Source organism: Xiphophorus maculatus, chromosome 12, assembly GCF_002775205.1.
Source record: "Xiphophorus maculatus strain JP 163 A chromosome 12, X_maculatus-5.0-male, whole genome shotgun sequence".
NCBI lineage: Eukaryota > Metazoa > Chordata > Actinopteri > Cyprinodontiformes > Poeciliidae > Xiphophorus > Xiphophorus maculatus.
Genome location: NC_036454.1, coordinates 4,192,849 through 4,219,132, shown reverse-complemented (window position 1 = coordinate 4,219,132; position 26,284 = coordinate 4,192,849). Strand labels below are relative to the sequence as shown.

At 39.8% G+C, this 26,284-nt stretch overlaps 1 protein-coding gene across 1 annotated transcript in view; it reads right to left on the bottom strand.

Annotated features, from left to right (window-relative positions):
* The window catches only part of LOC102228331 (protein unc-13 homolog B-like), a 148,554-nt gene that overhangs the window by 86,224 nt on the left and 36,046 nt on the right, over positions 1 to 26,284 (bottom strand). Inside the window, exons 6-11 of the mRNA XM_023343565.1 lie at positions 25,294 to 25,367; positions 24,394 to 24,451; positions 23,998 to 24,033; positions 23,467 to 23,680; positions 4,091 to 4,366; positions 3,889 to 3,976 (exon numbers count right to left, since the gene is read on the bottom strand). Coding sequence (XP_023199333.1) covers positions 3,889 to 3,976; positions 4,091 to 4,366; positions 23,467 to 23,680; positions 23,998 to 24,033; positions 24,394 to 24,451; positions 25,294 to 25,367 — 746 coding nt within the window. The remainder of the gene's footprint in view (positions 1 to 3,888; positions 3,977 to 4,090; positions 4,367 to 23,466; positions 23,681 to 23,997; positions 24,034 to 24,393; positions 24,452 to 25,293; positions 25,368 to 26,284) is intronic.

The window sequence follows — 26,284 nt, the reverse complement described above, 5'->3', positions numbered from 1 at the left end:
TCCATCATTAGCATATTCAGCAGTGCATACAGGAGGCTGATTGACAGCGCTTACACCCTCTTTCTGGTTCTGATAGGTAGTTTTTGATCAGGAGCAGTGTATTTCTTCAGATGGTGGTAATAAGATCATGGAGGAGGAGGAGTAGATCGATCTTTTCACAGATTATTTCTCTCATAAACTGTCACAAAATGGTGAAAGTTTTAACAAATATGTAAAAAATATATATATTTACAAACAGCAGTTTTAATAGAGGAATGACGTGATCACTTCCTGAAGTGGAGTTTCAGGAAGAACAATTTTTAAAGAGACAGAAACACAATTTTAAAGGCGTTGAATTACAAAGTCAATTACAAAGGTGGTACTAAACAAATTTACACAAAAATGTAAAGATTCGCTCGGAAACCTAAAAAAAATCTATGGAGAAAGTTAATCAGGAAAAAACAAAGTTGATGTTAGTTACACTTTACATGTTTCAGAACATCTAACAAGTTTAAATACTAGTTAATGACAGCACAAGTAAAAACAAAATTAACAACATTTTAATTAATTTTAGTTAAATTAAAATGTTAATTATTAAGGGAGACAAGAAATCCAAACGTACATGACCCTGTGCAAAAACAACAAAATAAGTAACTTGATAAAAACATAAATGACGCTAGCATGAAGATTAGAAAAGGCAACTAAATAACTCGCTTGTTCTTCGGTTACCTAGCAACTCACTCATTCTATGGTTACCTAGCAACAACATGTCGAGTAACTAGCGCAGCAGCAGTTTCAGGTTTCGCCATTGCGTCTTCTTATTGCTTAAAAATAAAACTAAAAAACAATGGCGTGAAGTAAAAACTGTCAATAAGACAAGAAAAAAACTAAAAGATCTAGTTTTTTTAAAAGCTAATAGCTTTTTTTTTTTTAATTCTCTTCTATTTTGAAAAAATAGAAGAAAAATTCACCCCAACTCATTACTGATGATTTGAAATTCAGCCCTTCACGTCTGAGCCACTGTAGTCATTTCCCCACCAATAAACTAATCCTGTCGAGTCGCTCAAACAGCCATCCCAGAATATTCATCAGCTGTTTAATAAACCGTCTGCATAATAAGGGAATAAAGTTGCTTTCAAACGTATTTGCTTCCTCACACTGCTTCAGTTCCCGACTGAAGTGGAGCGAAGTGCAGATGTAGTGCGAATAAAACTATATTTAGAAGAGCTAATTATTTATTCTTACGGGGAGAAAAAGGTGTTTCACTCCATAATAAACTGATTTTAAAAGAATATCATAGAATTACCATTATAAAGTTTTGCTGCATCATCTTTGAGTCAAATCAGAATTTTAAACTATCTCCCAAGGGTTTTGTTTGTTTTGAAAATGTCGCCTTCTTGATTTCATACCACTACAGATGATTTTAGTTGCAAATGAACTGCCCTCCTGCTCCCCTTTCCCGGCTTCAGTTTTCTCTCCCCTGGAAATCTGCCAGTCACAGACCACTTAGTGAAACTGACAAAAGATGAAGAAGGATGCAGCTCCTGGCTTTGCTTTCAGAGCATGAAGATTACTCTTAAAAGCTGCGCCGTTGTACACAGTGACGCTGCTTTCGCAGGACGAGGAGCTCAGAGTGTCGGAATGATGGCCTCTCTTTGAGAGAGGAATCAAAATGATCGTTTTCTGGTTGAACTGGGGTAAGATGTTGTTTTCACACAGGAACTGAAGCTCCGGGGATCCCCAGGATTTAATACAGATAAAGGATAAAAGTTCTGCTATAGAAAATGGATTATCCATCCATCCATCCATCCCTCCATTCATCTGTCCTTTAAGGTATCTATCCATCCATCCATTTATTAAAGTATCCATCCATCCATCCATTTATTAAAGTATCCATCCATCCATCCATCCATTTATTAAAGTATCCATCCATCCATCCATCCATCCATCCTTTAATGTATCCATCCATCCATCTCTCCATCCATTTATTAAAGTATCCATCCATCCCTCTGTCCGTCCATCCATCCCTCCATCCAAATAAAATGATAAGTTTAAACTAAAATATCATCCCTCCTTTAGAAATCAGTAATAAACTAATATAAACGCCTGAACAGGTTTCAACATGGAGAATACCCACTGTGGTTTCCACCATCTGCAGCGATCACAGCCTAACCTTACACTAGTTTAAGGTTGTGTTTCCATAGAAATGTAATATTGTTGCCATGCTACATTGCTTTCTGCAGAAACACAGGGACTATTTTTGTCTTTAATGTGATAACTGCTGGCCAGGAGCAAAGCAGCGAGCCATCTCTTTCTGCTGAGCATCTGAAACAGGCAGGGATGTTTGCTGAAGAAAACGAGGGAAGCTAAATTAATGATGACAAAAGTTGGGGAAAGTCAGGAATTTAACGTAACTCTGAAAACTGATAACTGAACAGGGACTGTGGTAAGTTTCACCAACATTTTCAAAAAGTGATTAGACTTTAAAAATGTTGAAGGAAAGGCAGGAAGAAAAATAAATCATAATAAAAATTTCAGTGAGTCAAATTCAAGACTTTTTAAGACCTTTTAATGTCATCTCGAGTTAAATTTAAGTCAGAAAAAACTATAAATAAAATTCTCCCGTATCAAGCATAGTAGTGGCTTTTTCCTCCACACACAACATATGGCTTCTACAGCCTCAGAGCTGCAATATGTAATAAAAAAAACAAAACAGGTTTTTTTACATATTCCTTAAAACTGTCACCATATTGTGACAATATAATACGAGGCGAATAATCAGTGAAAAGATCAATCTCCTCCACCTCCTCCTTAAGCTACTGTTACTGTTTGAAGAAATGAACGATTCCCAACCAAAAACAACCAATCAGAGCCAGGAGGCGGGTCTCAGCGCTGTCAATCAACCTCATGTACTAGTGGCAGAGTGACTTCAACCTTGTTAATAATTTGCGACCTGTGTTTAAAACAAGAGACCCTAAATTTCCCCCCCCAAATAACTAAATAATTTAAATGGACTCCATCCAGACAGAATTATGCCATTAACCCTAACCCTAGCCAGACAATATGGCTGGAAAATGTGCTATGATATAAGCATTCCATATCAGTCTATATCAATAATTATTCATTATCTTTTTGTTTCAAACATCTAAAATACTTTTTCTGTTTTATCCACAGTTTTAAGTTCACCCCGTTGTTTTTTATTTTTAAGCACTAATGAGGCACGGTAGCAAAATCTTAAACAGTTTTGGCTGAAAATACTCAACAAGTTGTTGCTAGGTAACCAAAGAGAGAGGGAGTTGCTAGGTAACCAAAGAGTGAGTGAGTAAGTTGAGTCCACCAACTTTGTTTAGCTAGCCATGAGAGGTTGAGCAGCTAAAGCCATTCCTCTGCCTACAGAATGCTGTGTGGTGTTTGGTAAATATTCTATCAGACGTATTATCTATCGATATTGATCATGTGCCAATCATGACATAAATTGTTATTGATTTATTGTCCAGCTCTAGCTAGAAGCTTGTTAATGGCTAAGGTCCAACTTGATGAGGGGACATTTAACTAAATATTAGTGATAGTGTATGTATATATTTGAGCCTGTAAGTGTAATTTAGATTCATTATGAATAAAAGAAATGTCTGAACCTAATTTCCGATGTTAATGACTATTAAAATCCTTATGGAAAAACATAACTATTGCAAAATCTTTAGGCATGGCCAGAAATTCAGCCAACACACAGGGAAAGAGAGACAAAGCATCATAAAAACACAGAGAACCAGCATGTCAGTGTGTGCAGAGTGATGCTATCATGATCAGGTTTATGTGAAAGATCCAGAGTAGATTTTCAAGAGATTTTGTCTTGGTATTAAGTGTGTAGGAGAAAGAAATGAACCAGGAGAGGAAACCAGTGCTTCCTACCTCATGGAGTTGTAACCTCACTTTGTTGTAAGCTTTCAGCCAGCGAACTTCAGCTGGAGAGCAAGGCGGAGGGCCGTCATCAAAGAGACTGGGAAGCACAAGAATACACCAGTTGTTTACCAGTTTCATGAGCAACATAAATGTTGCATAATCCTGCAATTTTAACAAATACATTAATATTTAAAAAAATTTAATTACAAACCAAGTTTTTGTTAGATTTGTGTCATCATGTTTCTCCAAGCTCGGCTTTGGGGAGATAACTGATGAATCCTTCCGGTCTTTGTTCACACCAGATTCTGGAAGTCCGTTCACTTCCTTCTCCAGCTCTTCCTCCTCAAACGATTTGGGGGCCTCGCTGCGCAGAGGCGTATGGGTGCTGCTGGACTCTGGAGGGTGGCGGTCCTCCAGTTCAGAGCTCAGCTGGGAACTGACGGGGCTCAGGTTCCCCGATGAGTCAAAATGGCTGCTGTCCAACGGACTGTAAAGTGAGGGTTTAGTTAAAATACTGTGGGAAAATAATCAGTGTAATAAATAGAAAGTTTAGAGAAAAGTTGCAATGGTGGGCACATTTCCACTAATCCGTTAATGTGATTATAGAGCATTTTTGCTAGCTTAGCTTCCGCTGGGTTAATTTTCATATAAATTCTAAAGAGCCAAATTACTTGGTTGTTTGTTAGTCTTTCTGAAGAGCAACATTTGACAACTCTGTTAAAGTTTTGGTTATCATCTGTTAAGAATTCTTCAACTAGAAGTTTATATTCATGCTCTTATTTTGAAGTGGTTGAACAGTTCCATTTCCTCTCCGCATATTCTTTGTTTTCTCAACAACTATTCCAACCAAAAGACAGACGGGAGCAAAATATAAACATAAATACAATATCTAAGAGGAATTATTGAACATGTAAATTGTAATGTCAGAATTAAATTGGTGTTTGAGGGTTGTAGTCCTGCAGGGGTAGATATAATTTAAATTGAAGTTCATGTTTAGGATAAGCTTCTGATAAATACTCTGTTGTTGCAGTGCTTTGGGGTTAGTGTAAGTAGCTTTTTAGTTAGCGGTGCCCACCACTGCAATGTTGATTCTAAAAATAATGCCTATTTAAAAATTGATCACTAACAAAGGGAAAAAAGGGAAAGGAGAATAAATATTCTCAACAACTGGAGGGACTAGTAGGGTTCAGTAACAACTAAAACACAGATATTTGAAGTTTGGATTAGATTTGGAAAACAGAAAGTTGTTTTCCCAACTTTTTGGATGGTGTTAGAATACTCAAATATTCCAGTCACTCAACTATCTACTTTGTGTTTTATACAGAGATATGCAACTTTAACGATTCAGGACCCGTCTGATACTAAATAATATACAATTCAAAGTTAAGATAAAACAGGATGTAACACAACTTCTGAAATGTTGAAAATGTTTAGAAACAGAAGCCAAATATATAATTCATTGCTGTGATGTTTACACAATTGATGAGAATGCTGCAGCAATAATTCTATGTTAACGTTTCTTCATGCTATGTTATACTAATCTGCACCAATTTTGGAAAGCTCACTTTAGTATGATGAATGCTTGGTATTCCATTGTGTTATGATCTTTTGACAACACTGTGGGGTCTGAGTAACTTTAAAATCAATCCATTGATGGTTTATTACTACATCGTGACGTCTAAATCCTTCTTCGATGAACGCAGGTCATTTTGGGGTTGTAAACCGTTCAAGCATTAATGCCTGCATCATTCAGTATTATGAACAACCAGACAAAAATGAGTCTTGCTGTATGAACGTAGCCTGAGTGGTTCTGAAAGCTGGCTTTATTTGTGTGAACACACAAAGCTGCAGAACCTTCAGTTCTGTAAAAAGGCTCACATTCTTACCTATGTAATTTGCACATTAACATTGCCAGCATTTAATTCATTGTTATTTCTATAAAATCTTAGTAGTGCAAAATATTTTTTCTGACAAAAATATTACTTTAAAAAGCTTCCTAGATTAACTCAAATAAGAAATAACTCCAATGTAAATGCAGTCTAAGGCCCTACATAATGAAAATAACAAATAACTGACTTTGAAGGGGAGAGAAAGAGAGAGAGGTGTGACTGCAGGTTGATTGAGTTTCCTAACGAGGAAAGTGGCTCTGCGCTTTAGGTGGAATGATTTACTTAGTCTTGGTTGTTTGCCAGATTACTTCTCACTGTTGCTTTTAGTCCAGTGTCCAGTCTGCCTCCACGGTCTTTACTGCAACACCATCATAAATCTACCGGACTTTGATTCATCTAAATTAATTGGCTGAATCTTGGGTGTAATTCAGAGAGCTGCAGGGGACAAAGGAAGGAGGGACTTTGTAACTGCCTCAGCAGTAGAGCGCTAATAAATAAAACCATCACTTTCTGCATTCATTGAACCTCCATCAGTCAGGAAGCCTATAAGTACGACGGTGTAATGTGCCTGCACTATATTTTTACACTTGAAAGAAAACACCTTTTCACATGTGATCATTCGCTAAAGGTTTGGCAATAAAACTCTGAATGAAAGAGTGTTAACGGCTTTGGATACAAGGTTGTAGACCATTTATGAGATCCAAACTATAAATATTTTCATCAAAGTAAATTTAACTATTTACCAAGAACTAAAGTAAAACTACCAGATGGGAAATGGACAAATGGGCAGAAGTACAAAGTACAACACATACTAGCCATAACAATGTGACCATCTGTCTACTTAGTGAATATCCCACTCGTCTGCCAACAAGAGAACTCTTAATATACTGCTCAAAAAAATAAAGGGAACACTTTAAGTGTTAAACACCTGTTTAAGTGTTTCCTTTATTTTTTTGAGCAGTGTAGATAAGGCACAAGCAAAAGATATGTTAGTGTTTTAAAGTAATTGAACATTTTGATGCAAGTCAACAGAAAATAAACATCCTTTATAAAAAAAAATAATGTACATGTATGTATTACATATTTCAATGGTCACAATGTTATGACTGCTCAACAGGAAATAATGGGAAATAGGGAAGGATATGGGTTGCATATGTTTCTACAGAAATATGATAAATGAATAGTATCATTTGTCATACAGATACTAGCCTTTTCGCTGCTTCCTTCATCAATAGATCTTTTGGTTGTTCTGTTTGCAACTCTGTGTGCCTGGTGTCAAGTGTATTTTCTTCGCTCTTATCTAACTCACATGGTGTAAATGTTACCTGAGGCTTATCTAAGTTCTCTGACAGAGAACCTGAGAGAGACGGGATGCCAGATTGTGCCATTTGTGCTAAGGTGTCACAGCTTCCTGTTTTAGATGTCTCTGTTGGTCCTTCAATATCGCTATTGTCTGCACTTTCAGTTTCCCCAGAACCTGGGGATGGTTTGTCAGAGTCTGGCTCATCAAGTTCTTCTGCTGGTTTAGGAGATTCACTCTGAGGCTGGGATGTGATCACAGGAGGGGTGGAGTCAGGTTTGGGAGAGTCGGAGGTGCCAAACACAGAGCTCAGTTTCAAGCCAAACACAGATGACGCACTTGGTGTTTCCTCTTTTCCTGCTGGCTTTTCGTCCTGGAAAATACCAGCTGAAAAGTTTTTAAAGCCTGAAAAGAGACCACCATCTGTCTGTTGAGGCTCTGATGGTTTAGTGGCTGAGGATGTAGTGGAGAAAAGGGATCCGATAGATGTTGTGCCTTCAGTAGCTGCAGACATGAAGCCAAATTTAGGGGTAGACAGAATGGGTATATCAAACACGCCTTTAGTCTCAGGGGCTGCAGATGGTACACCTTTGGAAGACTCTTCAGTAACAGGCTCTTCTGAATGCTCAACGGCCTCCAGACACTCTGTCTTTTGTTCAGGGTTTTCAGTCTTTACTGTTGATTCAATGAGAGAATCATCTTCTGTTTTGTCTTTTCTTTCTGCCTCCTCGACAAGCCCTTTTTCAAGTAGGTCAGAATCCCCTGTGGTTTTAACTTGTTCATCTTCAGTTAAAGTTATATTATTTGCATTTGCCTTTTCAGAGTCCTGAGGGTTTGTCAAATTTGCAGGAGCTTCTGCCTGTTCAGATTTTGTGCCAGTTTGTTCAGGTTCCTCTGGTTTTGTTGTCTCCTGACCTTTGAACATACCAAACAGGTCATTGGTGATGGATTCTTGCGCAATGCTGCTTGGAAGGCCAAAAAAGGAGCTTTTCTGTTGTTGCTGAGGCTGACGAGGAGTTGGTGATGATCCAAAAAGGGATCCTGGTGAACTTGAAAAAAATCCACCAACAGTTGGTGATTTATTTGGTGCACTTGGGGTGGAGAACATAGACATGAAGCCAGAAAAGGAAGATGGTTCAGGGGGTCTCTGTGGTCCTGGTTGTCTTGGACCAGCCATTCTCGGTCCTGCCATTCTCGGTCCAGCCATCCTCGGTCCAACCATTCTTGGTCCTGCCATCCTCGGGGCTCCCATTTGTGGTCCTCCCATTCTTGGTGCTCCCATTCTTTGTCCAGGTGAGCCAGGTAGTCTGACCATTTCTGGTCTATGCTGTTGCTGTGTTGAAGGATCAGCAGGTGCTACTGAACCGTTTTCAAAAGATTTTTCTTCACTTGATGAAACTGCTGCAGAAATTATATCACGTTCACAAATTCTGTCTACTTTATGAACAGGATCTACATTATCTTCTGATTTTTGTTCAGCCAGTTCTTTTGGAATTTCGACAGATGATGCTTTTAATTCTTTTTCACCCATTTCTCCAGTGGGTTTTTCTGTGATTTCTTTGACAGAATCAATGTCAGTTGTCTCTTTATTTAGGTTTTCTAGACCTGTGACAGTGGCTTGTTCCTCCCCAGGAACCTTTAAAGGATCACTAGACACTTTATCAACATTAGACACAACTGTTTGTTGCTCATTGGCGACTACCAAAGCCCCATCAGATGATTTTTTGACATCAGAAATGGTTGTTTTTTGTTCACCGCCGACTAACAAATTCTCATCAGGTAATTTCTTAACATCAACAGCCGGTGGCTGTATCTCAACAGAATTTTTCAAGGTCTCCTCAGTTTGTTTCACATCTGCTACTGAAGGCTGTTCTTCATCCTCAGCCTTCAGAGGCTCCTCAGATGATTTTTCATCAACTGTAACTGCTCTGTTTTTGTCAGACCGTTTCATAGCATCCTCATGTGATTTTCCCACATCTTCAACTGCAGTCTCCACAGCAACATTTAAATCATCTTCATTTTCCTTCTCTGAAGGAATGTCCACATCTTTAGCCTTTGCATCTTGAATTTCTTCCACAGCAATAATATGGCAGGTTTCTACTTTTTCCAAATAATCTGTTATATTTTCTGATATTTGAGTGGAGTCATGTTTTTCTGATAACCGACTGATCCCAGCTATTTCAGATTCATTTTGAGTAATCTTCATTTCTAATATAGCAGTTTCTGGTTGTGCAACTATTTCCTCAACATTTACTGCACCTTCTCTTTCTTGAGGTCCACATGGGATATCTGATTGTGATTCACTGACTTGTTTTACATCTTGTGAATCCACAAATGTCTCTTTCTCAGAAAGATTACTTGTAATGTTCGATGACGCTCCAATAAAAGTTTCAACTGTCTCTGAGGCATTTTGAGAAAGGTTTAACTGTATTGTGGTTTCTTTGTCCACGTCTTCTTGTGAATTTCTTTTAGGAACAAAAGCTTCATTAACATTTTTAGAGACATCATAGAAGGAATTTTGGACATCTTGACATGTCTCCTCTACATGAAGTTCTTTCTGAACTGAAATTTCAAAAACAGGTTCAGTGGGTACATGTTTTACAGTTTTATCATGGTTATTCTCTGCTTCTTCTGAAGGAGCTCCTGCATCTAAAGACTTTAATGGCTCAACTACAACCTCCTCTTTAACAGGAACACTTTTTTCTGGCTCGGTTTTGCTTTCCTCCAAAAAGGACATATTAAATAGGCCAAACCCAGTTTTAGATTTGTTGCTGTCAGTATTTGAACCAAGTGAAAACACAGATGGCACTTTAAAAGTACTGTCTGATTCACTTGTTTTAGAAGCTGTTGGTTGTGCTTCTGGTGGCTGTTGACTCTGTCCACCGAACATGGCAAACAGTCCCTTCCCTGAGATATCTGGACCACTGGGTTTTGGTGGTGTAGCCGTTTGTCCAGGTGTGCCTACTTTAGGCCCTGTTTGGGGCTGACCCCCAAGACCACCAAACTTGGAGAACAAGCCTGTACTAGAGGTGTCTTTTTGCGCTGCTGAACCTGGTAGGATGCCACCAAACAGAGAAGATCCTGGTCCTTTTGGTGGAGGACCAGCCCCTGGATGAGTCCTGGGACTTGGCGCTTGTTGAGGCGCAGCTCCACCAAACATGGAAAAGAGACCCTTTCCTGGAGGTTCTTTGGGTGGTGGCCCCCTAGGCCGCACACCTCCAGCAGTTGGGCCCCTTGGGCCAGATGGTGGCTGACTAATAGAACCACCAAACATAGAGAACAGACCTTTTGCCTGGGGTTCTTGTGGTGCTGACTGTGATGGTATGTCTTTGGATTCAGATGAAGATGGTGCACTTGACCCACCAAACATGGAGAGTAATCCTGTCCCAGGAGTATCTTTAGTAGACGAGCCAGGAATAATGCCCCCAAGTATTGATAGTCCAGTTTGGGAGGGAGTTTGTTGTGGGGATGCTGTAGAACCACTGAACAGTGAAAATATGCCTTTTCCTGCTTGTTCATCAGTTTGTTCAGCATTGGGCAGATCAACCTTAACAGCTGCACTGTCTTCTTTAGAGATAGGAAATTCCTCAGTAGGAGCATTGATAGGAGGTTTCTCAGGCACAGATAAAGTGGCATCTTGTTCACTTTTCTCATGAAGATGTTGGACATCTTCAGGTGATTTAACATCTGAAAACAAGGTTTCTACTTTTAGAGACTTAATGCTCAAGCAGTCAACTTCTTCTGGCAGTTTTGTACTGGGAGATTTGTTTTCATTCATAGTTACTGACTCTTGAGATGACTGAACACATTCTGGTGACTCTTCAACAACCTGACAGGCCAGGTCAGTGAGAGGTTTTACAACTTCACCTGGTGATGTGTCTGACATTGTTAACGCTGTGTTTTCAGAAATCAATTGATGTTTTTCCTCAGGAACCTCGGTAGTCTCTGATTTATTTTCAATCTCTGAAAGAGTAGTGCCTATTGAAGTTTTCTCTGTCACAGTGTGCTGAAAGTCTTGTTCATTTGTAATTATTTGATTTGATGTAGTCAGTGTAATTGGAGTCGCTGGAGAGCCAGTCTTAGCCTCATTGCTCAATGGTTCAACAGATCCCTGTATGGTCCTGTCTTCTAAAGTACTGGTATCCTTAGATACATCAGACTTTACAACATCAACTTCCCTTTGCTCTAGTGCTGTTCCTGCACTTGATGTAGTATCATCAGAAACACTAGCGTTTGGAAAATTAGGTCTATTACTTTCAGGGGTATCAAGGTTGGTATCATTACTCTCTTCTTCTGGTGAACTGGCAGCTGATATGAAAATGTGGGGCAGCCTAACATAAGGCTTTTGCTCCCCTGATTCAATTTCTACCCCAAGAGGAAGTGTGTCTGAAGAACCTATGCCAATGTAGATTGACCTTGGAGGTCTGCTTTTTTCTTGTGAAGAAATTTCTTTGAATTCAGCCCTAATATTAGAAGACTGTGTAGAGATAGCTTGCTTAAGCTCTTCTAAACCTTGCTGTTGTGATTGAGATGGTATTTCACTTATTGCGGCCAGTGCTTCTTTACCATTTGATTTTGATTTAGCCTCTTGCAATGCTAGTGGAAATAGTGGAGAATCGTCAGAGCTATTAAGTCTTTCATGTAGTTTATTATCTATTGGTTTAACTGGGAATGGTTCAGAAGAAGGCAAGTCATCAAGTGTTTCTCTTCCTGTGCAAGAATTTGTTTCCTGTAGTTCTTGACACTTTTGAGAAGGAGATGTGGACTTAACAGTACTCAGCGATGATGAGCCCTCCAGTGTCCCAGTAGACATTCTGTGACTTAAATCACTTGATATTAAACTTATTTGTTGTGATTCAATGCTTAGATTGAGTTCTGGAGGCAACACGGTCTCCAATTGATCTATGGATGCCCCAGATGAATAAGCTAGTTTAGCTTCAGGAGTCGCTGATCTAGATTCAACATAACCCTGTCCAAGAGTTGTTCTGAGTGGCACAGAATCTGCTACAGTAAAAAATTGTGAATTTGAGGACGTTCCCTCTATGTTTCTGGTGTTATGAGTAACTGGGACAAGGCTATCTTGCTTTTGTATTGAAAGAACGTGGTCTACGGGTTTTGATTCAGTCTTGGCATAGCTGAAGATAGCAGATGATTTTATACCAACAAAGGATTGTGAGTCCAAATTACTAAAAAGTGAAATCAAACCCTTCACATTAGAAGATCCTGCTTGTGTTGAAGCCACTTGTGACTCTTGTGACTGAGACGCAAAGCCTTGATTGTGATAACTTCCTTTAACATATATTGTGTCAGCACTTCTGGCAGTTTGGGATACAAGTACACTAGCTTGTGAAACACACTGTATTGGATCCATGTTATTAGAGGGTAAGGTTGGTGTGTAATTATTTTGTGCAGTGATGTGGTGTTGACTTATGCTTGGCGGCTTTGAGAGATGAAGTATTTTTGCATCATTTGCAGGTGAAGTGGTGTATCCTTGTACAGGCTGTGCAATTGTAGGTGCCATAGAATGTTCAGTGCTCACATCACGCTGTGTGTTTAGAGACAAAGGGACAGCAGCTGTTTGGGTAGTGCAAGAAACAAATGAGTGCCTACTGTGTGTCACTGCTCCATTTTCTTCAAACTCTTCTGTACTCCCATAACTATCGACAGTTGCCTGCTTAATAAGAATTTTGGGTCTATGGGTCACATCCTGCTGAATAGCTGTGTCTTGTTTTTGCAACTTTTGTGTCTTTGGCAGAGGAATTGCAAATTCCACTCTGGGGTGTGGACATTGTTGTTGAGAAGCTAAATATTGAGTTGGCAGTTGATGTCTTACCAAAGATATTTGTTCAGGTACACTATTGACCTGTTGATATGCACTATTAAGTGACAACTGAGTAAATCCAATGTCTTGTGTAGCCTGGGGAGTAAAAAGCTGAGGAGGCTGTATTCTCCTTTCAGTTGCAACCAGAGGTGCAAATGCAGATTCAAAATTAAATCCTGTTCCTCCATGATGTGTTCCAGCATGTGTAGTCATGCATGTATCATTTGAATGTTCCATCACTTCTGATAACTTTCGAGTTTGAGAAAATGTAATGTCACTTCTGAAATCAACAGTGTTTGCAGGTATGTATTTTTGCTGAGAATTTATTCTGTGTTGAGATGGGACACAAACTGAAGAAGTGAAATCTGTTGCACCTTGAAGGTCAATTATTGATTTGTTTTTAACATTCAAAGTTAGATCCACAGTACCCACAAATGTTTTCTTTTCTGGGTCCTTTTCACTTTGCCATTTTTTAGTAGTTTCTTTCTTTGCTTTTGCAACAGTGAAGTTCATTGGCTCTCCATGTTTAGGTTCAATTTGATTGTTTGAAAGATTATTTGTAACAAGACTGTCTCTAGCTGAGAAATCTACAGGCTTATTGTGTTGCTGAGGGTCCTTATATGGGGTCCTGGAAGGAGAAAACGCTTCATTACAATGAGAGGTAGATATTTTTCTGTGTAGGGTCTCAGTTGTAAAAATTTCTGTCATGACACGTCTTCTTTGTTGACATACAGGTTGCTCCACGATGAGTGGTACACCACCACAAGGATTCGTTAATACATGTGTCCTATTTCTAACTAGTGGCACAACTTCACATGATAGTAGAATGGAAGCTCTTTCAGACTCCTTCTGTTGGGATTTTGGGGACATGTCCAAAGAGCTTCTGATGGAGTTAGCAGGTGCAGTAGTTTCTTGAGATTCACTATGCACAAGTCTTTGTAAAGGCTTCTGGGATTCTACCAATGCTGTCTGATTTTTTTTAGGCTGCTCTTGGGGAATGTGTACCTCCACTATTAAGGGGACACCAACAGAATCTTTTTGAGAATATGTTAAGCTTGATCGTCTTGAGCGAACCAATGAAATTGGATGTGAAGGCATACTTGTGTCAGGTACAGAGGTCTTTGTTGACATGTCTAATGTGCCTTTAACTGAGTTTGCTGGAGCTGTACTGTATGAATTTGATTTAACAATAGTCTGTGATGCACCTGAGTATTGCATAACTGTGTAGCTGGGAATGGACTGCTGTGAAATACAGACCCCATTTCTGTCTGTGATTTGGCTTTTTTGCCCAGAGATGATATTTTGAGATTGCATTTCGCTTGTTGATTCCATCTGGGTTTGATCAACTATCAGTGCAACACCAACAGAATCTTTCCTGGCAACCGCTCTTGCACTTGACTTTTTAACAAATGAAACTGCTACATCTGTAATAAAATTATCTCCAGGCACTGTTTTTCCCAACATGACTTGAGATGGCTTTGGTGACATATCTAACACATTAGCGGGATTTGACGTAGGACAAGCAACATGTTGTTGTTTTGTTCCCAGTAACTGAGAAGGTGAGTGAACTGATTGCATTACTATGCCATCTTTGCTCTGCCAAGAGTGTGGCTGAAGTGATTCTGAGTCTAACTGACATGGAAGTGGTTGTGCATTTGGAAATAGACAGATATAGTCAGTAAGAGGTTTCCTAGTTGTGATATATTTATTCAGAACCACTTCTTTTGAAGTTAAAGACTTAGAAGTCATGCCTTGTGTGGTTTTTAGCGAGCTTGGGAGTTCCCGGAGAGTTGGTGTATGACTTAAGTCTTTCATCTCAGGTTTATTCAATGATGACACTGATTTACATGTCAGGTCAATGGATTCTTGGTGACTGAAACTTTTGTCTCTCTCATCACAAGCTAATGGTTTTCTATTGGTCAATGACAATGTCTCACCAACAGGATCCTTTGTTGGCACAACAGTTTTCTGTATCAGCTGTGTTTTTGACTTGACAGACATATCTAACGTGGCTTTAATTGAATTTGCAGGTGCAGTTGTCTTCTGAAATTGCTGAGTCTTTTCAAAATACTGATTCGAAACAAGTGCAGATACTGGTCTCTTGTCAGGGTAAACTTGAGTAGAACCTGTTGCAACTCCAATTGAACTCTGTTGTTTTGGCGGCTGTTGTTCCTGACTGTCCACTTGTTTTCTCATAGCAGGGCTCAAAAGCGGTGAAGTTTGTGCTGGTTGTTTTGACTCAGTTCTTGATGTTTTTTGGACAGTTTCACCAAGATTGGACTCTTTACTGGAAGTATAAGACATTGTAGAAATAGTTTTTTCTGATGTAAAATTGGTGCCAGGAATCCTTGACGATACAGGAAATGCACAAGTCAGCTTGGGAGAGTTATCTTTATCTTTCTTAGAAAACTCTGAATCTTTTTGACTAGTCTTTGCTTCTTTGGTTGTACTAGAAAAGGCTTGCATTTGCTGGGCATGGACTATAGAATGAGATTGGCCAGTTTCAACTCCTGGCCTGGATAGATGTCTTGCTGATCGATTTTGCTGGCCAACTGTTTCCCTGTGGCTGGTCTGAAATATGGTCACACCACCCTGTAATGGGCTTACACTAGTACTTTTTGAATTTGGCCATTCAATTTCCTCTTCTTCTACTTGCTTAGTTAGATCTACAGCTGTTGTGGTTTTCTCTGGCATGTTCACATTTGCCTCAGAATCAGCTTGCTTTTTTTCTTTGAATTTTTTTAACTTGTACTTTGTAAAGTCAACAGCCTCATTCCTAGGTGCAGGTTCAACACTATCATCAGTTCCATCTTTTTGTTTGGTAATGCTTTTGTTTATTGTGGAAGAAAAATCTAAAACTTTATGGCACATTTGAGAGCCAGCAGAGGAGGTAAAGCACTTCTCGTTTCTGTTGTAAAGGTAGGCTTCACTATAAACTCTTGAAGTGTCATTCAGTATATGTAGCTTTGGTTTAAATACCTTAGGGATATCTTGTGGCTCTTTAGGAATCTCAGTGACAACTTGGGTCATTGTTGAGGTACTTTTCTCCTTGTTGCATAAAACAGTTACATTACCTTTATTAAACTGAGATAATACTGTTTTATCTGCTTGAGATGGTTGTCTTGTAAGGTGTGGTCTCTTGGAAGAAATAGAAGGCACCGTTGGGGAAGATGCTTTTGCTATAGTAGAAGAAGAAGCTACTTGTCCTGGTGGAGTTGAAGGGCTGGTTATCTTACTATCAATTGGAGCATTAGGCAGTTTCCTTCCCAACTGTATTTTTGAAGTTGATGGGGAAGTTTCTGAATGTCGACTGGAAACAGATGCCGAAATGGTAGATGTTGCTGAAACTGTCTGAGTTTTACTTGTGTTGGTGTTAGAGTTGGCTCTGAATCCTGAAAATGTAGAACTTACTTTTTGTTTTGATTGGTCTGCATTTGTATCATCTACATGTGCAATCCTGATTTCTGGAATAGGACACTGTCTGTTTGGAGAGATTTGTGGCAAGTAATGTTGAGGAGAATGGCTAGGTGTGAGTATATCTTTAAGTCTTTGATCCTTCCAGTAGGGCCCTCCGTGCCCTCCTTTTAGAGACTTCAAGCTAAAATCGGCAGCTTCCATTAGCTCCTCTTGACAAGTGTAACCATTTTGAACAGACTCCACTTTTATCTTTTTAAGCTTATACACACTAAAGTCAATAGGTTGCTCTGCTTGAGATGATACAGACTCTTGAAACATTTGAGAGAAACTTTGCAAATTCAAGTTCATTATTTTTTCACCTTTTCTAAGAGCAGCCGTCAGATCCATGGGTGCATCGTTCGATAATAGGCCATGCTGTTGATTGTCTGAAACGCAGAAACCTTTACTTTCATCATTCAGGGGGATTTTGAAACCACAAAGGGTCACTTTATCAGTTTCTCTTTGCTTCAGAATGTTAGCTATATTTTCAGTGATATTTCCCAGAGTTTGAATATCCTCGTCTGTAGCACAGGCGTAGAGATGCCTTCCAGCTTTATCAGTTAAAAGAGAATAAATGTAGTTTTCATCTGTATAAATATAATATCCACAGTCTCCTGCCTCAGCTGGCCACCACAGCCCTTGTTCTAATAGTGACATCCACTGTTGGTACCACTCAGAGTCCTCAAACAGCATATAATCATCCATATCACTTCCAGTGCCTGCTGACTTGCTTAAATTAAGAGCATTGCGTCGTAAGTCGACAGGTCCTTTTTTTATCGAAAGTCGCTTTAAAAAGTCAGTTGCTGATTTTAAATCACAGTTGTCATTTTTTAAGTAATTATCTACAACACATTTGTTCTCTACTTTGCCAGATTCTTGAACACTGCATTGCATAAGCGACTGACACCTATTCAGACGTGTCTTTGATTTTTCAGTTGACAGATTTATTGCACTACCTCTTGCAATCCATGGTTTACTATTGCTATCAAGACCATTCAAGTGGTCACAGCTGCTCCAAGCTTTCTTGTTCCGGCAGCTCATGTCAAACAACACTAGATCTTCATCTGTTTCAAAAAAGCGGTTTCGGCTCTCAAAAAGCTGGGCGGAAGTGTCCCTCCAAGGATGAGCAGGTATGTTGAAGTCACTGATGTTAATTTCTTTAGGATTTAAAGTAATGCAGTTGTTTAGTTGAGGAGCTTTAGCTGTAGGAGGAATATAGCTGTGGCATGTCTGGTTGTGAATTTGAACATTGGTGGCCAGAGCTTCAGTTTGGACATAATCATTGAGTTGTTGCCACAGCAGAGCTTCTATGAGACACTGATGTTCATATAACTCTGGAGGAATCACTCCATGTTCTGTAAAGTTGTATAACAGATCCTTGTAACCATATTCATCTGATGTCCCATACAGGAGATGCTGGATTTCTTCAAGATAACGCTGTGCTGGGGAAATTGTATCATCTTGCCTAACCTGTGACTGTGGAAGCTGTTCCTGGGTATCAACACCACGAGTAGCTAAATTAGCAGCAGCTGGGAGTGTTTCTATACTGGAGGGAATTTTCTCCTTATTCTGTGGTAATATTTCAAGGAAAGCTTTTTCCTTTTCCTTTCCAGGAGCAGAAGTGCTGATGTCACTAGAATTTGTTTTGAAAATGCTAGATAACAAGCCAGAAGATGTCCCAGTAGAGTTGTTTTTGGGGTCTTCTGTCCCAAGTTTAGAGGACTCCTGCATCTTTGATGATGGCTCTTCCGTGACATTAAACAGACTGGAGAGAAATCCTTTTTGAGCTGGAGCTTTTGTCTCCTTATCAGAGGATGCGTCCTGGAAGGATTGAACTTCCACTGGTTTCGTTCTCTGAATCTGTGGTCTGCTCTGACTTGACCGTGGCTGTTGTTGCTGTTGCTGCTGCTGTTGTTGCTGCTGCTGAGTTGACTGAGGTGCTACCTGGTCAGAAGATGAGGATGACTGTTCTACAGTGGCTGAAATTTTGGTTAATAAACCAGAGAATAACCCCCCAGATTCAGACTGGGGTGGATTTTGTACTGCCTTAACTGCTGCTTCTCTAGCCTGAGGAGGTTTTGCTGATGGTTGTTCTTGTACATTGTCACCAGATGCAAGCTTGAGAAAACCTGAAAGCAGGCCTCCACCTTGATTAGCTTGCTGTGTTGTTGTTTGTTGAGGACCTGCTATTTTACTAGGTGGTTGTTGTACTTGTGGAGGTTGTGATGGTCCAAACAGACCAGATAAAAATCCGCCCTGCTGACTGGTTTGAGACGACGGTTCACTGGAAGGCTGCCCAGGCTTACTGCCCTGCTGAGTACCAGCTTGTTGACTGGGCTGTTGTGATGCATTATCACTGGAAGCTAATTTGTTAAATAATCCTGACAATAACCCACCCTGTTGTGGCTCTGGAGCAGAAGTAGGGGGTTGTGGAGGTACCTGATTTTGTCTGCGCAAAGGTTGTCTGTTGCCTTGTTGGGGTTGCTGCTGATGTTTTCGATTAACAGGAGACTGCTGCTGAGCGGGAGCATTAGACCCCGAGGAGAACAGTCCAGAAAGAAATCCCCCCTGCTGATTAGGTGGTTGCTGACTAGTCTTGGGGCCTGGTCTTTGTGCTTGTTGTTGAGTTGGTTGACTTCCCACTGTTGTCTGTGGCACACCCACATCTGCAATTTTATTAAATAATCCACTAAACATACCTCCAGAACCACTCGTCTGCTGCTGTGGAGGTTCTTGGTTTTGTTGTAGGTTTTGTCTACTGCCTAGTTGCTGATTTGGTTGGTTCTCGGGTTTTATAGTCTGTGGTTGGTTTTGTGAAGGTTGAGGTGGGTTTACAGGAGATTCTTGTGCACCAATTCCAAACAGCCCAGATAGCAAACCCCCTTGACCAGAAGATGGTTGCTGGGGTGTAGATTCTGAGAGTTTTAGTAAGCCCCCAAGTAATCCACCTGATTGAGGTGCTGTTGTTGGTTTTGAAGCTGCACGTTCTGTAATCATGCTACTTTGTTGTGGTTGCTTTGATTGCTCATCTGAGGCCATTAGTCGCCTTTGTTGGTCTGTTTGATCTTTATCAGGAGCAAGACTATCTGTGGATCCTAATTTAAATCTTGACAAAAGTCCAGTCGACTCAGTATGTGAATCTGATCCTTGAGCCAAGTGTTTTTCTGGCCCATCCTTAACCATTGTTTGGTTAGCGTCACTTGGCTGAGAATCTTGACTTGACTGGGCTGGCTGGGTCCCAGTTACTGTATCTGTAGCTTTTTTCAACAGTCCAGAAAAGAGTCCTTGACCTTGAGATGGAGGCTGGCCAGACTGACCTCCTGGGGTTGTTGACTGATTTGTAGAAGCCGAAACAGTATCAGAGGCTAATTTTAGGAATCCAGAAAACACTCCTGATTGTTGCGTGCCAGAACTCTGTTGTGGTTGAGAGGAAGGCTGGGAAGGTGATGAAAATATACCAGAAAACAAACCACTCGGTTGAGACTGTCCATCTTCATGGGTTTTCTTATCAGATGACACAGATTCTGTTGGTCCTAATTTTAACAACCCAGAAAGAAATCCTTGAGGCTGTGAGGTCTCTGGTTGTGATGTGCCTGCTTTGACCTTGGGAGGTTCTTGGTCTTGGGAAATAACATCTATTTCCTGCAAAGTTTGCCCCTCAGAGGACTGCTCTGCACTGGAAGAAGTACCTTTTGGTGTGTCTGGAAATATTTGTTCAGAATGAGGTTCAATTTGATCATTAGGTTTGGTAAGTGTCACCGTAGGAGTCATTTGGTTTTCTTCTGGTTCTTTGGCAGGTTCAGGTGGAGTCACCTTAAAAAGGTTAGAAAACCAGCCGGTTCCTGTGTTTTGTTTTGGAGCACTTTCAAGCAGTGTAGCACGACTTGGAGAGGGAGACCTTGAAGGAGCAGGGGTTGAAGTATTTGAAGTGACATTAGAATCTTCCCCTATCCCAAATTTAAGAATCCCTGACAACATACCCCCTTCTGCTTTAGATGTGGTTGTTGTGGAAACATTTTCTGACAAAAATGGAATTTTCAGTTTGCTGCCTAGAAATGACTCTTCGGCTCCAGGCTTGGTATCACTATGCGAGGGGTTTTCTGGAGGAACCGCAGACATGAGGGTGGAGAGAGATTTCTTAAAAGGACTAAAGAATCCAGTTTCTTCTGAACTTCCCTCAGGTTTTGCTTCAGACATTGAAGATGTTCCTCTTTGCTGAATGTCAGGTAGCTCACCAGAGGACTCAGTCTCTGGAAGAAGTTCTACTGACCCGGTTGCTGTTTCTTGGGAAAGCTCAATTGATCCGCTTCCTGTATCTGGCAAGAGATCAACTGATCCACTTGCAGAGCCTGGTCTTATCTCTCCTGATGACTGCTGCTCTGTTTGTGAGCCTTCTCTACTAGGACTGGTGGCTCTACTTACTTGCCCTTGTTGGGATTCTTTGCTTGCAGCAGATGGACTTCTTTGCTCCGGTGGTTGTGGTGATGTCTCTCTGGGAGATGGTGAACTGGAAAAAAGCCTCAAAGGACTTAGCCTTCCTAACATGGATTCAAACCCAGATGCAGACTGATTACCAGCTGTTGAACTACTTTGTGCCTCTGTGGAAGCTTGGGTAGGCGGCTGGTTGGCCTCCGCTTGTCTACTGGGTTCAGAGGATTGAAAAGGCAAAAGTGACTGTAGAGAGAACTTTTTCTCCGTTGTGGGCTCCTGGGAGGCAGGTGGAACTATGGCCACTGGTGGAGTGGTACCACCACTTTTGGGAATAAATGCAAGCAGCTTGGAAATTCCTGATTCGGTTTGGGGTGGTGTTTGGGAGGTAGGTGGTTCTGTTGCAGATGCACACACAGTTTCAGGGGTTTCGGTATTAGATTTAGGGATAAATGAGAACAATTTTGAAATACCAGAATCAGTTTGTGGTGGCTGGGGAGATGGAGAAATACTAGAGGCTTCTGCCTCAGTTGGAGACTTTGCTCCTGTGATTGTGCTGAACAATGAGCTCATTGCATTTTTCACCCCAGTTATGCCTTGTTCAACAGGACTTTCCTCTTTAAGAACAGGTTTGGCCATATTGCTGTCATTGTCTTCAGGTGGTAAAATTTTTGCATCAGTTGGCAGAGCAGGTAGTTTTCTTCTTGGTGGCTTGGGCATTGATTCATAGCTGTTGACCTCCTCCTCTTTTACTGCCAAGTATTCAGACACTGAGTGGACTAAGCTCCGCAGTTCACCCATTGGATCTATGTATTCATCATCTGGGTCCTCCACAGGAGATAACTGATCTTGTTGATCAGTTGTTCTGCTTCTTCTTGAAAAATCTTGTCCTTCAAAATGTTCCATATACTTGCCAGAGTAGCCGTAACTTTCATATTCAAAATTAGCGTCTCCCTCAGTGAATGTTAGCTCCTCCAGTTCTTCCTCAGATCCAAATGAGTACTGCATCTCATCAGAGCCAAGCGAGTTATAGTCAACACGTCTTCTGACCCTATCAGCTTCTTCCCTAGCAGCCTCCTGCTCACGAAAAACAGCATAGTTCTCCAGAGTGTCTTCTAAAGCGGTTTTGGCCCACAATCTGGTCTTGTAAAGGAGGCTTTCTCTGTCTGTCGGCTGTCTCAGCTGTTTAACTGAGGGAATTATGTCAATTTCAGGAGGAGATGATTCATCCTCAAAGCTGCTGGCTGCCTTGTAAACTAATCGCACTTCCCCACTGCCAAAGCCATGCCTCTGTCTGGGTGCCCTGTCATTTGGCTCCAGCGTGTCCTCTGGGGATAGACCATCACACTCTACCGTCTGATAAAATCTGCTGCCTTTGGACTCACAGTTGTCACTGATTCGGTAGATGATACTTTTATCTTCATCCTCCCAAAGTTTCTGCTCAGTATCTAAATAATCATCCAGTACACTCGAGTTAGGCACATTATATTTGCTCTCCCAATCCTCTACACCCATACCTGAGTCTACAGGAATTATTCTAACGCCTCTTTTGCTGTTTGATCGTCTAGATTGGATAAACAAAAGTATATCATGCAGGAAGAGGTGGAGTGTGATGCAAAGAAAGAAAAATAAAGGGAGGAAATCAAAGAGGAACAACAAAGAGAAGCATTAAACATGATCTAAAAAAAGAGAGAGGCAATGTACATACAGATGAATAAAAGAAGTAAATGTATAAAGCAACAGTAAAAGGCATAATAAGTTCATTTAGCTTAAAAACATCATCTGCAGTTATGCAAAAGAAAGCTAGTTTTTTGTTGTTTTTTTCTTTCAAATATTTAGAAAAGCAACTGGTTGACTAAAACTGTCAACAAAATGTTAGGGTAATATTACTGTAAATAACTAAAGCCATACCAAAAGTGACACAAATGTCTTTGGGAACTTTCTGGCTTCATTTTCTCACATTGGTTTGAAATTATTATGTAATTATCTGCATATCCAATCATTTTGAAAAAGAAAAAGGCTTTTATTAAAAAGTCATGCTTGCTATATGTCTGCAAAACATTATCAATCAACTATTAACAAAAAAGTGTTTCCATTGCAGTTTTGCGAAATAAACCAATTTCAACACAGCCAAAAGAAAAACACATCCTTCTAGTGCCAAAGATTTTCATCAAAAATGTTTTTTCAAAATTGGTGTTTCCATTAAGTGAATTTATTATCTAAATGTCAAACAGTGCAACCTATTGGCAGATTTTCAGATCTTTGCAGAGGTGGATAAATACAAAAGATAAGCTTCACATTTAAGTATCGGCCAATTATTGATCTCCCAAAATTAGGAAAAATTTTGGAAGATCAGCTGACTTATTGGTGCGCAAATATTTTCTTAATCCATTGAATTAGAGAAAAACATCCCAATATAGTCCATGTCTGGGGTTGCTTCTCATCTGAAGACTTACTTACACTTCAGTCAAAAAAATATAAATTTTCAAACAAAACTAATCTCACTTTTGACACTCATCTATGGTAGATCGGGGAATAGTGTAAAAACAAAATAATCTCCACACTTGTGTCACTGCCAAAACTTTTAACCTAGTCTTTGTGTGTCTTTATATACACAGACAAACACAAATGAATGACATTTTTTGCCAGAATGTAATGCTGCTGCATAGGTAGAAAGACATGTCTGTGTTTACCTGTTTGCCCTCGTTTCTCTATTGTCTAGATCGTAACTGTGAACAGAGTCAGACTCCCTACACAGGCTCTGATGCTGGACTCTACGGCCTATGGGATACTGATGGACGGATGAATTTGTCTGGGAAGTGTTGTGGAACCGCGGTGGCCGGTTCCCAGTTTCACTGGGGTAGTCGCTGTCTCGGTCGTCCACGGCGCTGTCATGGTCGTCATACGCTGGAGTGGAAACAAAGCAAATACTTTAACGAAGCATTTCCACTCCATTTCTTTCAATTTGCAATCTCACTATGACATGTAATGTGTTTTAAGGATGGAAAGAAGGCATTCAGGCAACAAAAGTATTTGAACAAATGGCTCCCTCTTGTGGTAGCAGGCAGACAACACAAAATGAACGCTGGTGTGACAGACCAAACAATGTGACTCCACACTAGATTTTTTTTGTAGCAAGACAACAAACCATTCTGCAACATGCAAATATGGAGAGAAAAATGAATCACAGGTGGTAAAAAACAGCAAACAACCTCTTTACATACTTTGCTGATCACTCCATCCAAAATAACTCCAACTGCCTGTTGGAATGAAGGAGAGTTTTCAAAGAAGAAAGGTAAACTGTATTACTGAAAAATTAACTCTGTTGTGCATGGAAGTAAACCAAATGTGTTCGACTGGAGGAAATATGTGTCAAAGTGATGAGATATCTGCTTTCCTGTGAAGAAAGAGGGAAATTAAATTCCTATAATTTTTTGATATGATTATCCTGCCAAATTAGCGCCAATCCATCGGTCATTAATCAAGTTTTTTGTTTTAAAATAAAGACAGATACTCATTTATATGTTTGAGTTCATCAGTTAACTTCTAAAACATAATAAAAAAGCAAAGACATATTTCTAACTGCATGCACAAAATAATGATTTTGTTTGTGGACTTACAGCACTGTGACGGCATCGACGCCATTCTTCTTCTCTGGATCTCTCCTGGTAAAGGGTACTGGGAAAAGAAGAAGAAAAACAACAGGAAAGGTGAAAAAATAAAGAATAAAATTATTTTAAAGTTATTCCTGCATTTGTTCGATGTAGTTACAACCTTTATTTGACACAAGGTGGCAGCAGAGAGCCAAACTAACTTCAACAGAAGAATGAGTTTGATTTTATTTATAAAAGCAAACAAAAAGGAATAGATTAAAAAAAATAGATCTTCTTTTAATTTGATGAAAATTAGTTTGTATTTCTTCAAGACAAAGACATAAATAATATTTAAAAAGTATAAATGCAGCAGACAAAATCAGACAAGGATGCTTTATGGTAAAAATAATGTCCAAATGAATGAAAGATTAACAAAAAAAAGAAATCAGACAACAAGGAAAAACTTTAGTTTCACCTAAAGACAGTGTGTACATTACAATGTGAAACAGGGATTGCATTAAAACTGTGTTCATGTTGTAGCTGGGATTTTATTTTATTTTAAGACCCTCTGAACTGAGTTTAGATAAAACTTTAAACTTTGGCATTTTAGAAGGGAAAAAAAAGTTTTATTTCCTCCACAGTTTAAATTTCTTTATGTAAAAAGCTCTTCACAGAATATAATAATAAAAAAATAAATGATTGAAAAGGTTGCATTTTAAATTCTGTTAAAACTTCATCTGATTGTTCAAATTTTTACATATAATATAGCTTGATAAAAGATGCATTATGCTTCATGTTCAACCTTTGAAACATGCAGATTTACTCTTTAATGCATGCATACAAAACTTCAAATAAAAAAAAATAAGGTACAGAAACTGGTTTTGGCCTTTTTTCAAATTACTAGCAGTGAACAGTTATTGAACCAACCTCGTCGTGGATCTGCATGGTGTTGATCCGCTCCAGCTTACTGGTCCAGTACTCCGCCTCGTCTTCTGGGATATCTGGTCCGAGGAGATGGAGGAAAGCAACAAAGTTAAGAAGAAAGACCAGCAGGCAGGCATGGGGAGGAGGGATATGTCAAGTGATGAGTGGAGAAACAAAATGAGAAAATACAGCAGATAATCCTGGAAAAATCAGAAGTTAAGTCAGCCCAAGTGGAGAAAGAAATGAAGGACATGGGGGCTGGAGCTCCACCCTGATCTCTGCTCTCTCTCCTCCGTCCTCTGGACTCTCTCAACCAAGCAGCTCAATGTGTTCAAACCTTAAAGTCATGCATTTTTGATGGCTAGTAAATGGGAAATTTTCTTTCCAGGCCTCAGAATCAAATTAACCAGCAGCAGCTCACAGTTTCCCTAAAGCCAATGCAGGTTTAAAAAAAGAGAAAACAGGAGAATTTATAATGTCCGGCTGTAGTCTCCAACATCAACACGAACAAGATGTAACACATCTTTACACGAACTAAAGATGAACCGATAGATACATTTTCTTTTACTCTTCCCATGTTTCTACTGCAGGCTCTTATGTTTGGTTTAATGGTCTCAAAACGGCTTTACTCTGAGCGAAAGGAAATCCTCTACCTGTTTCAGAAAATGGCTTAATGACACGGTGTCCTGTATCAATCTGGGAAATCTAACCAAGCTAAAACAAGAGGTGTTTGGTCAAATTTAACTTCAGACAGAGAAAAAAAAATTATATTCAATGTATGTAAATATCTGGTTTCAACATGTAAAAGAAGAAAAATAAAACAGGAACAGATCCCAGAGCAGGGAGGGTTTAATTTGGATAGCTGGGGGGAAAAAAGCAGAAAATAAAAATGAGAAGGTTGTGAAAGATTAACAAAGTGTAACCCATCATAAAAACTTAATGCAGCCTAATGGTGGTTCCACATGTTCCACCGTTTAACAGGAGGTGAAAGTGA